Genomic DNA, 15,940 nt, shown 5'->3' with positions numbered 1-15,940 from the left:
TCACACCGAATGCAAATTCAGCGCATTTTTTTAGTCGGACAAATACGACTGCTGCACTCGCGTCTCACACAAGAGATGTATAGAAAGCCATGCAAAGTTAAAACAGTTTAAACTTTTAGAAAACGCGTCACGAATTTGTGGAGGTTTATTCCTTTTCACTGCATCTCATATGTTTTTAAAGGCAATCTGTGTGAATGGCGCTTCGGCTCTTTGGATTAAGCAATGCATAAATACATAATGTTGTTTTGTTCACAATTGTTTATGCAATTTACGAAATTATATTTTATTTTTATGAGTTAATTTAGACGTAATGCACGTTTTTTTATAGAGTTACTTCCTTGTGTTGACAATTTAAATGTGCTGCATTAATTTGCTCATTGCGCCCTCCTGTGGCCTCGGGAGACAAGCCAAAAGTTTAACCTATTTATTCTGCGCATAAAACATTAGAAATTAGATATTTGTTAAATTTTTATTTTGTGTTTGATTGTTAAAACAAAAAAATGTGGTGTTTGTCTCAATAAATTGGGTTAATTTAAAAATACAGTGGTTAAATTTTTTTTTATTGCTCTTTGTTTTAAAAAAGTTATAAAAAATGTCAATAATTATCGATACCGAACGATGTGAAACATTATATAGTTGATACATTTTTTTAGCTATATCGCCCAGCCCTATTACCATATGACCTTTGTGTAGAGCTTTTTTTAATTTGCTGGCGAGCCATAGTGATGTCATTTTTGTGAGTGAATTGTTCTTTTGAGTCAGATATTTTAATGAATTGTTCAAGTTAGTGATTCATAAGCGAATCGGTCTGAGGCTAATTTTGAAAATACTTCACCCATTCATAAGATTTTTTTTAAATAAAGAAATTACTACTTTTAGTCAGCAAGGGTGCTTGATCAAAAGTGAAAACAGCATTTACAATATTACTGAAGATTCTGTTTTTGAATTTTCTAATCAGTATTTCTATTCAAGAATCCTGAAAAATTTTTACGTTTTTCCACAAAAAAGAATAAAAAAAGAAAAGAAAATATTAAATATTTAATATTAAATATTAGTACATCTTTTTTCAACTGTTTGCTAATAATAAGAAATATTTCTTGAGCACCAAATGCTCATATTAGAATGATTTCTGAAGGATCATGTGACACTGAAGACTGGAGTAATGATGCTGAAAATTCAGCTTTGCATCACAGCAATAAATCACATTTTATAATATATTTGATTAGAAAATGTTATTTTGTAAATGTAAGGGGTCATTTGACGATGCTAAAAAGAACATTGTGTATTTGGTGTAATGCAATGTTTTTATGCGGTTTAAGGTAAAAAAAAACACATTATTTTCCACATAATGTACATTATTGTTGCTCCTCTATGCCCCGCCTTTGGATGGAGGAATGGGCCAAAATACCAGTAACAGTGTGTGAAAACCTTGTGAAGACTTACAGAAAACGTTTGACCTCTGTCATTGCCAACAAAGGGTATATAACAAAGTATTGAGATGAAATTTTGTTATTGACCAAATAGTTATTTTCCACCATAATTTGCAAATAAATTCTTAAAAAATCCTACAATGTGATTTTCTGGATTTTTTTTCTCATTTTGTCTCTCATAGTTGAGGTATACCTATGATGAAAATTACAGGCCTCTCTCATCTTTTTAAGTGGGAGAACTTGCACAATTGGTGGCTGACTAAATACTTTTTTTCCCCACTGTATGTGGGGGCGTGTTAGAACGAGCCGTTTTAGATAGGCGTGGTTGACTCTTAACTTTTATAAAGAATATCTCTTTGGATTTCAGACTTTAGTCTTTACAACTTTACAGATCTTCTTTATGCACAAAGAGCTTTTAACATTCAAAAGAGAAAGGAAAAATTTTAAGCGCATCATATGACCCCTTTAAATTGTAATAATATTTCACAATATTACTATTTTTAGTGCATTTTTGATAATATGCATCCTTAGTAAACACATAATAGACTTCTTTCAAAAACATTAAAAGTCTTACCGACCTCAAACCTTTGAGTGGTAGTATATCTATTACCTACTAATCAAAATTGACTGGACAAGCCAGTGAATTCAAAATGTATCTGAATCCACTCTTTTTAAGAGCATTTCAGCTGTTTATATACAAATGTGATACTTAAAAATCAGTGCAATGCTTTCCAGACCGTGCGCTCTTTCACAGACGTCTTGTATGTGTGCTTGCTTTGCTACAGAAAGTTTTTCTTCAACATTATTTGAATATTTGTAGTGTGTGGTAATCTTGGCTCCTCTCAAACGAAGCTACAGCCCTCATCATTTGCATTTGAAACTACAACCAAATCATTGCATCTCTCATCTGTTAGTGTTAAAACACTGAACGCAGACATTTGTCCATTCATATTTCAGCCTCAGTCTCAGCTGTCCCAACTGGTGAGGTGGGCAGCACTAATGTTCCTGAGCTCGCTGCATCCAGCTCGGCCATACCGACTAAATCTGACTTCCAGAATCCCACGGGAAATGCCGTGACATCGTCTTCCAGTGGTGAGGAGAGAGGGGAAGGGACTGAAGGGGTGACAGAGTTGGCAGGTACAGCGACCGCTTTTCTCAATGTTCAAGTACCACGCTGTTACATTAAGACAGATCTAATTAGTTAGCTGCAGTTAATTTTCAAGCTAAGAAGAGATCTTCTGTTTTCTTGTACTAAAACAAAGACCCTCTTGGCACAAGAGACCAGAAACCTCTTCCCAGAAACCTTTGTTTAATAGTGCCGTCTATAGAGCAGCACTGGATCTTTGCCATTGTCTTTGGTATATCATGTTTACGGAGAGTGTAGAACCTGTCTGGATTGTTTTGAATTATATTTACCAAAGTTTATAGTGGTATACTGATAGATACTGCAGCGTTAATACTTTTCTACAATATTATTTTGGCTGAGGTTGGAGTGTAATGCTGGTGTACTGCATATAATTTTTTTGGTTTCAAAGTATGCAAAAATAGTATGCGTATTGTGGGAGTCTTCTACACTCAACATGGCCAAAGTGTCACACATTACTAATGTATGTAATATATCTTCTCTCACTGTTTGTCCTTAAGTTAAGAGCTCAGAGTCTGCTGGTCACGGAGAAGGAGATTCTGTACTAGACACTGAACCTGCACAAACAGCGGATGAGAACAGCTGCAGTAGTCATTTCTCCATTTCTGAATGCCTGCGAGGTCCAGAAGAGCCTGACCTGGTGGACCGGTCCTCACAGTCTTCTCTCAACAGCCAAGACGATACAGGTGTCTATGCACCCACATACACACCTATAACATAATTCTTTACGTTTATTCATATTTCGATTTTTACACTTATTTATGTTACATTTTTAATCTTTAGGTGAGGGTAAAGCTAATGGAGATAGCGGAAAAACAGGATCGTCGCGCATGATTACACGACTCCGAAACCCTGATAGCAAGCTAAGCCAACGCAAGGTCATGCAGGACAAAGATGGCAGCTCTCAAGATGGTAGCAGAGCACTTAAAGAGGTGGGACTTTATCTTTTTGGTCATTAGCGGTGTTTGCTAAGGCACGAATCAATGTTCCTGTTGCTCATATTAAGCAAAAAGATACCAGAGGTCTTCAGCAAAAAAAAGTTACAAAGTTGCTTTGAAATATATTACACTGTAGAATAATGCGTGTATTTCTGTAAATCCTGTGAATTTTATTTCAGACTCCTCCACTGTCATCCTTTGGCTCTTTTAAGAGAGATTCAAACAAGAGCAGTGGCTTTTTCAAACTGGGCCAAGAGGGTAAATTTCGTGTCTACCACAATCAGTACAGCACTAACACGCTTGCACTGAACAAGCACCAACACCGTGAGGACCACGACAAACGCAGACACCTCTCCCACAAGTTCTGCATGACCCCTGCTGGTGAGTTCAAGTGGAACGGATCGCTGTACGGCTCCAAAGCCCTGACTGTGTCCACACTGAGATTAACCATCATCCAGCTGGAGAACAATATCCCTGCTCCGTTCTTGCATCCCAACTGGGCGTCACATAGGTAAAAGCCTTACAAGTGCCAGTAGGACTTTTATTTTAAATGTATAATGGTTTCTGGAAGCAGTATTTAACCATGTCATCCTGTAACCTTTTCCATTGCTGTAGGTCAAACTGGATAAAGGCTGTCCAGATGTGCAGCAAGGCGAGAGAGTTTGCTTTAGCTTTGGCCATTCTGGAGTGTGCAATCAAACCAGTGGTCATGCTCCCTATGTGGAAGGATTCTCTGGGTCACACAAGGTCAGTTTAAATAAATATTAAAACAGCCGTCCGTAATCTTTTGATGCTTCGGAAAAAAAGCGATGCAACGAAGATGAGTGTTTATATGTATGCAAATGCAAAGAAATGCAATATGGTGACTACCAGTATGAGTACAGATAGTGAAGCTCACATGATCTGTTGCCTGTTAGAGCTTGATTGGATAGAAAATATAAAAAATATAGCTAGCAATCAGCAGTTCAGAAAATTGATGGCATCTGATGCTACAGCTGTTTTACAAGTCTGTCTATAAAAGCAGCCATTAAAGTCTATATAAAATGGTTGGTATAAATATTAAAAAATCACAAGTTATTTGAAGGTCATACAAACCAGATAGAAACATAGATGAGTAGATTAAAGTGTGTATGTGATTTAAATTTGAACTGAGTTTGAAATCATCTGAGCTTTATGTCTGGAATTTTTGAGATCTGCAGCTAAAGCTGAATAAATCAAAGCATTGTGCCGAGTCTAGTGGATTGCAAGTTTTAAGAGTCGTTATAGATTTCACTAGAAGTCTGTGGGATCTTGGCCTTGTTTGATATTCTGCTAAGGAAAAATGTCAGTTCAGTAAGAAAGTCATAACAACCCAAGTCATGTCTGGGCTGTGTTTGGTGGATGTAGCTTGAAAGCTTTAGAAGGATTTACAGTCAGAAAGAGCTTAGGGATTTTGTAAAAACAAAACAAAAGGACAGCCACATTTTTACAATAGCAGTATATTGGCTTTGTTAAACCTATGTAATTGTCATGTGCAGTTTATTTTAAGGGGAATGAAATGCTTATTTGCATGTATGGATAATAATACATTAATCCAGTAATATTTTTCAGCACATTGTTGCTTCTAAACATGAAAGCATTTGTGTACTTGAACAAATTTCATGCTGGGGGCTTTATGAAAATGTACAGTGAGTCACCTTTATGTTCCAGTTGTGGTGAGCTTTCTTTTTTTGTTCTTCATCTTTCCGAAGGCTTCATCGCATGACCTCTGTGGAGCGGGAAGAGAAGGAGAAGGTGAAAAAGAGAGAGAAAAAACTAGAAGATGAAGAGACTATGCAGCAGGCCACATGGGTGAAGTACACTTTCCCCATCAAACACCAGGTACGTCTGAACACTTGGCAGCGTGTTTCATTTGAACATTTTAGAAAATCACATCAACTTCAGCCTTTAAGCTGTAGGCATTCAGTAACTGTCTAAACATCTTCTGTAGGTGTGGAAGCAGAAGGGGGAGGAGTACAGAGTAACTGGGTATGGAGGCTGGAGCTGGGTGAGTAAGACGCACGTCCATCGCTTTGTCCCAAAGCTACCTGGAAACACCAATGTCAATTACCGGAAAGCACTTGAGGGTATGTTGTTTGCTCATATATAATACTACAAAATGTAATCTGGGAGACAGAAAAGTCTTCCATTGGCAGAATTTCTCTCATACAAATTATTTTTTAGCAGCTAAAACGGGAATGGGCAATCAAGCAGTTCTCCCAGAAATACCAAAAACTTTGGTTAAAACCGATGAAATTTCATTTCAAAATGTGCCTGAAAAGGATAACGTCCAGGACACGTCACTGGATTCTTCTGAAGAAAAGCTACCTGTGGAGAAAGATCCCATGTTAAAAGATGAAGAACAAAATGAAGAAAAAGAGAATGAAACGGCTGAAAAAAAGTGTGCTGAGAAAAATGAATCTGTGGAAGAAATGGACACCAGCTCACCTAACTCTGTAAATGATGAAGCAGGTATTTACAAAGTTTAATATTCTCTGTGCTTTTTCCTGTACCAAGAACAGAAGTATATCAGAAATGAAATAGCATGTATTGTAAAAATAGTTCCCTTGTGGAAAGTAGTTGCTAATGTGTCTCTGTTTTTCATAATTGCAGCTAACATTATAAATGCCTCATCCGATGACTCTCCTTTGAAAGGAGAGCCTTCGGATAGTGAGGTAATGAAGGATAGTGCTCTAAATCAACCCCAGCAATCCTTCTGGCATGATGTTGTGAATGTCAGTGAAGGCTTCTTGCTACGCACGGCATACAAGAAAAGGAAGACATCAAAACTTGATGGACTTTTGGAGAGACGGGTCAAACAGTTCACCATAGAAGAGAAGCAGAGGCATGAGAAACTCAAGCAGGCCACCAATTCTAAACCCTTGACTGAAAAGATAATGGAAAACAAGGAGACAACCTTTGCTGCTGAAGACCAAAAGGTCAAGATTGAAGGAACTATCTCTGAAACTCCAAAGTCTAGACAGACAGAGGGGGTAGCATGTCTAGCAATCCAAGAAAAAGACAATGTGGTCAAAAAGCTTGATTTTAATCAAGAGGATGAACAGGTGAAGACAAGCATTTCAGGACAGAAGAACATCCTGGACGTCAGATTAAATGACTCAGTGTGTGACTTAGCCCCTAAAGAACATCAGCAGAAGTTGCTAGAGTCCGAACCTAAGACCGCCAGTAGGGTGGCAATGTCTGAGCTTAATGGAAACTCTCAAAGTCTGGATCAAAGCTTGAACGCTAAACCTGATAAAACAGTTACAGAAACTACATGTCCGCCTGAAGTCTCTGAGAGAAAGGATGTCATTGAAAACAATGAGAATGACCTAGATGTAAAGAGAACAGTGCCTGTGCATGTAAATGGGAAGGATGGTCTTGTTGACACGGAATGTAAGAATTTGACTGATAATATTAACACAAAGGAGCTAACCAATACAGTTGGGGAGGAGATTAAAGCAGTATCACCAAAGGAACCAGTGAAGTCACTAATGAATGGTGACGTCACTCAAGAGTGTCTTAAAGAATGGACTAATAGCACGCTTCCCCAGGTGAGTTCGGATGAGGAGAAAGGAGTTACCAAGCTTGACCCAGATTATCCACCACCTCAGAAAGTGGCCAAGTTGGAAAACAACATCGAAGGACCTGTAGACTCCTCGGTTAGTTCCTCTGTACCCGAACCGTCTTCTGTAGCTTCCGAGCCAAATGCAAGATCCGAGGTGCCTAGTCATAGCTCAAAGGTGGAGCCGATGCAAGTTGAGGAGGCAAAGCCTCCTGTTCCTTCACCCATCCCTTCAGCTGAAGAGTCCAGCTTAAGCAGTGACCTCACTGAAAACAGCAGCAGCGTTAGCGAGACTACGACTGTCATTACTCAAGTCACCACAACTACAACCACAGTATCCACAGAGTCTCGTATGGTGTTGACCTCACGTGACAGTCTTGCTTCCAATAACAGGATCAGTACATCTGTACCAACAGATTCTAATGTGGAGTCTACCAGCTCGGTTTCGACACTCTCCTCTACATCTACCACTACTGTTACCAAGGTTATGAACTCATCCCAGGAAGCTACTCTAACAAAAGAGTGCAAGACCACGGTCACGAAAACACTGACTGATGCCGTGTCTAGTCCTAGTGGTTCCACTGTAAAATCTATGACAGTAAGTCACGAATATTCCACTAGGGACAGGGTACGACTGTTAAAGTTCTCTCGTATCAAGAAAACAAGGTCCGGAACGGCCTTGCCCTCGTACCGCAAGTTTGTGACCAAGAGTAGCAAGAAGAGTATCTTCGTGCTTCCCAATGACGAGCTGAAGAAACTTGCAAGGCGCGGTGGCATCCGTGAAGTTCCTATCTTTAATTATAACGCCAAGCCAGCTTTAGACATCTGGCCCTACCCATCCCCACGACCAACATTTGGGATCACATGGAGGTCTATATCTTCTCTTTTTTCCCCCTGATCTTTGTCATCACGTTGTATTTCTGAAAACCTGAATTAATCGCTAAAGCAAGCATCACTGTTATTATGGCTTATAATTGGGGTTAGAGTATTGGAATATCCATTACTGCTCCAGGATGACCACCTTTCAGCAAACTTTAGTTCTAGTCCTAATCAAACACACCTGAACCAACTAATCAAGGTCTTTAAGGTCACTAGAAACTTTTAGGCAGGTGGGTTGGGGCTAAACTCTGCAGGAAATGGGCCTTCTAGGAGCAGGATTGGACACTATTAGGTTAGGAATTTGAACAAGCCCCTAAATTTAAGTATTAACTGTTTGTTCTACATGCAAAAACGTTACTTCAAAACTTTGTGTCTTGTTAAACAGAGGTGTGCCATTACTTTCTATGCAGTCAGACTTACGATTTTGTCTGGTGTATGATAAAACGGATGAAGATTGTAGACATGTCCTGACTTGTACCTTAAAACCGGAATATCATAGAGGGTGGCTCTTTTGACTTGGACCAGTGAGCAGCCGGCTACCAATGCCCGAGCAACCATCGAGAACATCCAAGCTTCGATGTAGCAATGCGTTAAAAATGATATAGAAAACCTTGGCAACTCCCTAGCACTTTTGGTGGCAGATTCAGCTTGAAGAACAACTCACTTTTTGTTCAGAGAATGTAGTAATCTAATTTAACATATGCTAGTTTCCTTAAGAGTCTTTGTAGCGCTTTCCTGTAATATGTTCTTGGTCCCAATTACTGGTATTGTCTTTTTTCAGTGTTACTTTGGTGTTCAGAAAAAATAGGGATATTGATGCTAGCTGCCTTTTTTTTTAAGAACAGTAATGGTCACCAAAAGACCAAATTGGCCTATTAGATTTGCATGAGTGCTAAGTTCTTTTAAACCTTTTTTTGTAATGTTAATGAGCTGGAGGTTCTGTCATACAGGTATCGTCTCCAGACGGTGAGATCTTTGGCTGGAGTGAGCCTAATGCTACGGCTACTTTGGGCCTGCCTCAGATGGGAAGATATGTCTGTGAAACCCTCACCCACAGGAGGAACAACACGAACAGGTTGGCGCTTAACTGCTTGTCAACTTAATGTCGCTTTGTCGTTTGGTGTTCAGCACTCAACCTTTTTTGTGTAACTTAACAGAGACATCTGACACTGATATCACCACCACTGAGATCATCAAGCGGAGGGATGTTGGTCCTTATGGCATTCGTTCTGAGTATTGCATCAGGAAGATCATTTGTCCCCTTGGGGTGCCTGAGACTCCCAAAGGTAATGGTGACTCAACCAGTGCTTTGTTTTTAAGACATGGAAAGTTTTCTATCATGCAAGCTTTGATTGACCAGAAACACTGCTGATATTTGATCTGTCCATCATTCCTTTGAGCAGAAACTCCCACTCCTCAAAGGAAAGGCCTTCGTTCAAGTGCTCTGAGGCCAAAGAAGCCAGAACCAGCTAAGCAGACTGGGCCTGTTGTGATCGAAACCTGGGTGGCCGAGGAAGACCTGGAACTCTGGGAGATTCGAGCCTTTACCGAAAGGTGGGAATTCCCTCTTTTTCTGTGAATTTACAAACCCTAAAACCAAACTTACTGATTCCTTTTGTCAAACGCGCCATCAAAGCTTTCTCTAGAGTGAAAGATCTTGGACGAAGGAGGGTTGTAGATGAGACATGGATGTTTGCATATATTAGCTTATATATTTTAATGATATTCATTTAGGATATTATTTCCTGTGCTCATTTACTCTTTTTCCAGTTTGTATGTTTCTCAATGGTCAGTGTGTCTCAATTTATGATATTTTATTTGTTAATTCGTATTCTTTTAAAGATTTTTAAACCTTCTGACTTCACAGGGTTGAGAGGGAAAAGGTACAAGCAGCTGACCCAACTAAGGTTAGTGTGCAGAAGAAAGCAGAGGAGGTCAAGGCCCAATTGGAAGCTCAGCTAAAGCAGCAGAGATTGGCAGCCCAACAGGTGGGAAAGTAGACATGTGCCCACCTGGGGCGCCCCTTTTTATTAACCTGGGGCACAATATTGAATGAAATGGGTGTTCTTCCCAATGGGCCTTATGATTTATTTATTTATTCATTGATTTTATTTTTGCTACATCTACCACTACTTTTTTGCTTTTGCTTTTTTCACTCTTAGTTTGGTTGGGTAAATTCATATAATTTAATAATCTTGATTTTAATCAAATTACTCACCCATAGCTGACTTTATCTGGTGCTTTAGCTTATTGCCTTGTATCTATGTTTATATTGTGAAGTTGAACTGTTCAATGACTATATTGCAGAAACGGCTGGAACAGCAGAAACCTAGCAGTACCAACAACACATCCACCTTGACCAGCACCCCTACAACCCCTGGGACCACTACTCAAAAGGTGGTGGTGGGCTCTATTAGCGGTCAGGTAACTTCAGCGCCAAAAGTTATAATGACCACCAAGTTGGGCTCTCCAGTGACATTCCAGCAAAACAAGAACTTTCAGCAGTCCTTTGCTTCCTGGGTCAAGCAGGGCCAACAAGGCAACTCAGGTTAGTCTTTACAATGTTATGAGTAGGCATGGTTAATGTTGCTTGATGGCTTTTATTTTAGAGGTTGTTGTTTGTTTGTTTTTTGTTTAGTTTTTTTTGCACGTCGGTATATTTGGTTGGAAATTAGCTGGATTTTTTTGCCGTCCAGTTATGTTGTTTTTTCTTGGTAAGCGTATTTGTGGTGGTGTTTTTAGTGCTTGACATCATTTCGTTGCCCGTGGCGTACTTGGATTCAACCGCTGATGTATTTCCTGATTGAGATGTATGTGTTAGGGTGGTGATCAGACCTGTGTCTTGCAGTCTCTACCAGTTCGGTTGTGACAGTGGCGGCGAGTAGCGCCACCACGTCTGGGCAAACGTTCCACATCGCTGCTGCAGCGGGGTCGATGGCCGGCAGCGTCATCGCTGCTAAACTACCTGTTCCAGCCAACAGCAAGATAGTCACAGTGAACGTGCCAACCACTCAAGGAGGTACGGCAGGCCTCCAACATCATTGGCATGAGATTTTGTTTTAAGTTAGGCCTGCCTGCACGCAGAGAGGCAAAATATCGGCTCAGTATTCTTAAAGGACGTATTTTTTACTTTCGTGAGCATGGGTCAGTTAATACAGCCTGTTAGTAGTCTAAAAGGGTGTTCAGACTGGCAGCAGTTTGCTGCAACACAGCAATCGAAAGTCATTTAATTTCAGTGAGAGGTGGCGGTTTAAGGAAACATTCAGTTTAATTGCTGTTATTGTGAACATCCACTAAATTTTGGTACAAGCTTTATGTCTGTTTTACGGCTTTACTATTTTGAATTTAATTCAGTTGATTATCATTGTTGAATACGGAAAAGAATTAGGATTACTTTCTCTTTTTTTAATGCTAAATTGTTTTGTTGCTCTGTTTGGCTCACACTTAACCTTAATTTTCCAGCTCAAAGTTTCTGATTAAAAAGTACCATTCAAATGTTTGGGGTCAGTAAGATTTTTTTTTTCTTTTGAAAGAAATTACTACTTAACACTTAACATTCAGCATGGATGCAAAAATAGATCAAAAGTGACAGTAAAGACATTTATAATAATTTAATAATATGCAGTATAACAAATACTGATCTTTTCGACTTTCTATTTATCAAAGAATCACGGAAAAATGTATCACAGTTTCCACACAAATATTAAGCAGCGAAGAAATGAGCAGTGAATCAGCATATCAGACTGATTTTTTTTTGCCCCCACAGGAATAAATACAATTTTACAATATATTAAAATGAAAAACATGTTTTAAATTGTAATACTATTTCACAATATTGCTGTATTTTGGATCAAATAAATGCAGCCTTGGTGAACTTAACAGACTTGTTTCGAAAACATTTATTAAAATCTTACCGACTCCAAACTTTTGACCAGCTATTACCACGTTCATATTCGCGCAATTTTTTGCGCAGCTCGTGAGTGAACAACGGCTCTGTGTAGTTAATGCGGCTCAATGTGAAAGCACGCACGTGATGGAGATTTACCGCTGATTACAGAACCGGCTTTCTGACAAGATGCGCATTAAATATCGCATGCGATTTATCGTGCAGCCCTACCAGCTATTTATCTACGTAATGCAGTATTCTTGGAGAAAACTAAATCTACTCATCATCTCGGCAGGCTTGGTGCAGGTACAGCAGAAGGTGGTGGGCATCATTCCATCAAGCACAGCGGGCACCGCACAGTCCTTCCCTGCATTCCAGCCGCGTATGGCCACCATCAACATCAGACCCAACACAACCACCTCCACGCAGCAGGCATGAGCTCTCAGTAAAATCATCCACTCTGGCAAACTCAACATATTTTGTTCCTGCAATAATGTTTTATGTAATTGTTTATGCCCAGGTCCTTACGACTGGAACCGCTCTCCGACCAGGGATGACTGTGATACGCTCTCCTCTGCAACAGACCACCGCCCTGGGCAAGACTATCATTCGCACGCCCCTGATGGTTCAGCAAGGTATTCTCAACCAGGTTTCATCCTGGAAGTGAAATTGTTAATTTCTTACATTTAATTAATTATGTTTAATAAACACTTTTGTGTGTTTATTCAGTAGTTTACTAGAGACAGGAAATGACAGAATCCCATTCAATTAGTGGTCATTATTTAAAAGATAAAATTAAAGGTCTGTAATATTATTGATTTATCTGTGCAGCCACTGTTGCATAAGAACAAAATTTGAATTGTTTTGAGCTGCATAATGACACTAACTTTGCAGCATCGACATGTGCTATATAATAAATGGGACTTGATTTGATTATACAAACATATTTGACTGCATAATGCTACAGTTGTGATATGCACAGTATGGCCAATTCTATGTATAAATATACCACATTTTTAGAGTGTAAATGGGATTTATATCACACAGGTCAAGCACAACAGACAGTGCAAACGAGTTCAGGCGCTCAGGTGGTGGGTACGCCTCGCCTTTCCACACCAAACCAAGCCCAAACCCCACAGACACCCTCTTCTCCCCGGCCACAGCAGGGTCAGGTCAAACTCACTCTGGCCCAGCTCACACAGCTCACTCAGGGGGCTCAGGTTTGTACCAGTTTTAATGTTCTTATTGTGCCCGATTCATCCGTGCACATTATAAAGTGCTTCAGTATTGACCTATTTTTGTAGGCCAATCAAAGTTAGCATCACTCTGATTCCCTTGACAAAAAACAATTGGTTTTTGGATTATTGCAGAAAATAAGCTCTGCAACCGACAAAGGTTTTTATGATTCTTACACGTTTTGTTCATCATTCTTCACTAATGAACTTTTATGAGTTCTTAAGCTCAGATACAGTCGGCGGAATTAAAAAGCTAAATGTTGGCTGTATATGGTATTACTGATGCATTTTATGTTGTAGAATAAAACATGACAATATTTTGAGCTTGTGTTAACCACAGAGATTTTTGCAAGCATTTAACCAAAAAATTCATTTGAACAAAACATTAACTTTAGGACAATGGAACCAGAAGTGTGGATATTTTTTCTGGTTTTGGCCTACACAAATACATAATCCGCGCAGTACTCTATTCCAATGACTTTGTTTTGTCGCTTAGGCCACACAGGTTAAAGTTAATATTGAAATAAACTCACGCTTTCACTCTTCAGGGAGGGAACCAGGGCTTGACGGTTGTGATCCAGGGGCAAGGTCAGACCACCGGCCAGCTGCAGGTCATTCCTCAGGGGGTGACGGTCATTCCGGGGGCCGGTCAGCAGCTCATGCAGGCAGCTATGCCCAATGGCCAAGTCCAGCGGTTCCTGTTCACACCCATGGCCCCTGCACCAGTGTCTGCCCCCGCTGCCCCCTCCACAACAACCTCATCAGGCATCCCAGCCACAGCTGCACCAGCTGCAGCCACCAGCACAACTCCAGCACCCATTCAACCAGGTCAGACTGTTTATTAGACACTTTATTCACACAAGCATCAATATGAAACTTGGCCAGCAATGTAACTTCTTAAGCCAGAAAAATCTCCAAAAAAGGCATTTAAATTTACTGATGCCATCTGAACTTCATGCACAGATTACCTGGATACCTACTGGTGGTGTTATATAAATATAAATGAAAATAAAAAATAATAATATATTTATATTCAATATAAGTTCTGCCATAATCTATTATTACCTGTCATTTTCATAATGATAATAAGACATCTAATACCCAAGCTGCAGCACAAAGCGCACATGAACGATCATCTTTTCCACTTTACTACTACTTATGGCACGAAATACACATGAATGAACCTCAGAAGATATGTTGCAAGAACCAGTACAATTTACCAAAATCCATTTCATGTCTCACATAACCAATCAATCAGTGTTTTCAACCGCTGTAAACTGTCACGTAATGTTACATTACCTCAGAAAAGCCATTAAGTGACCAAAAACTCGTTATGTAGGAAAGAATATATGCACCATATTACATATTCATACATGTATATAAAAAAGACGGAATTGGAGTTGAAACAATATGTAATTATTAAGTTAGTATTATAACTTTATTATTACAACATGGGTGCTCGCCTGTATCAAATCAAGCGCATCAAGAGAGACTGATGCAGAGGCAACAGTTAGATTTTGCGTCTTAATTTAAAAAAAAAACCCAGCTTTTAATTTTGTTCTGGAGGCTGAACCTACGCTCTGCTGCCACTCGCCACCAGCTGGACAGCCATTAAGTGACCAAAAACTCGTTATGTAGGAAAGAATATATGCACCATATTACATATTCATACATATATATAAAAAAAGACGGAATTGGAGTTGAAACAATATGTAATTATTAAGTTAGTATTATAACTTTATTATTACAACATGGGTGCTCGCCTGTATCAAATCAAACGCATCAAGAGAGACTGATGCAGAGGCAACAGTTAGATTTTGCGTCTTAATTTAAAAAAAAACCCCAGCTTTAATTTTGTTCTGGAGGCTGAACCTACGCTCTGCTGCCACTCGCCACCAGCTGGACAGGGTTGGGAATTACAGTTACAAGTTACAATAGATCACCCTCAGTGTAATGTCAAAATGACAGATGGCCCTCAGATTTTTCCATCACTGCTAAAAAAAAATTGTGTGACCACTGATATATACACACACACGCACACATAAATATATATATATATGAAGAGTTAATTTGCAAAAACCGATAAACGCCACTTTAAAAAAAAAAAGAGCCGATTGCCGTGCATTGTTCTCCACATACAGCGTAATCTGAACCCTAAACACGTTTTGTCAAAAAAGCCGGTTTTGTCCACTTTCAAGGCATCGCAAGTTCACGTTTTACTGCAGAAGCTTTTTAACAGAAGCTGATAAATCAATTTTAGTGAATCAGCGCGCTGTATTCAGGTCAGGTGACAAGGCTACTTTTACTGTGAAAGACGTGCTAGCTGAGAGGCGTTTCATCAAAGCTGACTAAAAGTGATCGAGGATGGATCATTTCGACGATCTTGATGAAGCTATGATATCTTCTTCAGGGCGAAAAAGGAAAATATAAGCTGAAACGTTTTCACGGAACCTTGCAAAAGTAGTGCGTTTCAATGGTGAGGGAAAAGCTCCGTGTATTGCGTGTAATCACATCCATACAGTTTGTCAGGCGTCTACATTGTCATCCGAGGAGATTAAACAAGTTTTTTTTTTTACTTTAAAACATGAAATGTGGAGTTATGTGCTTTTGCTATAAAACAAACTTTTAATATGTAAAAAAAAAAAAACAAGCATACTTTCAATTAACTTTAATTTTGTAAATTACCTGTATTTGTTTAAGTTATTATTACTTAATCAAAACAACCCAACTGCAGTTTGATTGATATTACTTGGAATGCGTAATAAAAAAAAACGTGATTTCTGAAAAAACGAGTTATCGGTTTTTGCAAATGAACTCGACACACACACACATATATATATATATA

General features: G+C 39.2%; 1 protein-coding gene across 1 annotated transcript in view; it reads left to right on the top strand.

The window, feature by feature from the left end:
- Positions 1-15,940, top strand: part of LOC107602285 (nucleosome-remodeling factor subunit BPTF-like) — a 39,894-nt gene that overhangs the window by 13,484 nt on the left and 10,470 nt on the right. Inside the window, exons 6-24 of the mRNA XM_016294745.1 lie at positions 2,388-2,567; positions 3,075-3,260; positions 3,358-3,506; positions 3,692-4,023; positions 4,128-4,259; positions 5,243-5,372; positions 5,482-5,617; positions 5,715-6,002; positions 6,144-7,965; positions 8,925-9,049; positions 9,132-9,260; positions 9,378-9,528; positions 9,842-9,962; positions 10,282-10,522; positions 10,823-10,993; positions 12,156-12,292; positions 12,381-12,495; positions 12,908-13,080; positions 13,644-13,923. Of these exons, the coding sequence (XP_016150231.1) occupies positions 2,388-2,567; positions 3,075-3,260; positions 3,358-3,506; positions 3,692-4,023; positions 4,128-4,259; positions 5,243-5,372; positions 5,482-5,617; positions 5,715-6,002; positions 6,144-7,965; positions 8,925-9,049; positions 9,132-9,260; positions 9,378-9,528; positions 9,842-9,962; positions 10,282-10,522; positions 10,823-10,993; positions 12,156-12,292; positions 12,381-12,495; positions 12,908-13,080; positions 13,644-13,923 (4,998 nt within the window). The remainder of the gene's footprint in view (positions 1-2,387; positions 2,568-3,074; positions 3,261-3,357; positions 3,507-3,691; positions 4,024-4,127; positions 4,260-5,242; positions 5,373-5,481; positions 5,618-5,714; positions 6,003-6,143; positions 7,966-8,924; positions 9,050-9,131; positions 9,261-9,377; positions 9,529-9,841; positions 9,963-10,281; positions 10,523-10,822; positions 10,994-12,155; positions 12,293-12,380; positions 12,496-12,907; positions 13,081-13,643; positions 13,924-15,940) is intronic.

Source organism: Sinocyclocheilus grahami, unplaced genomic scaffold (assembly GCF_001515645.1).
Source record: "Sinocyclocheilus grahami isolate Dianchi unplaced genomic scaffold, SAMN03320097.WGS_v1.1 scaffold324.1, whole genome shotgun sequence".
NCBI lineage: Eukaryota > Metazoa > Chordata > Actinopteri > Cypriniformes > Cyprinidae > Sinocyclocheilus > Sinocyclocheilus grahami.
Note: the sequence above shows the minus strand (reverse complement) of the source record. Positions and strands in the feature narration are given on the sequence as shown.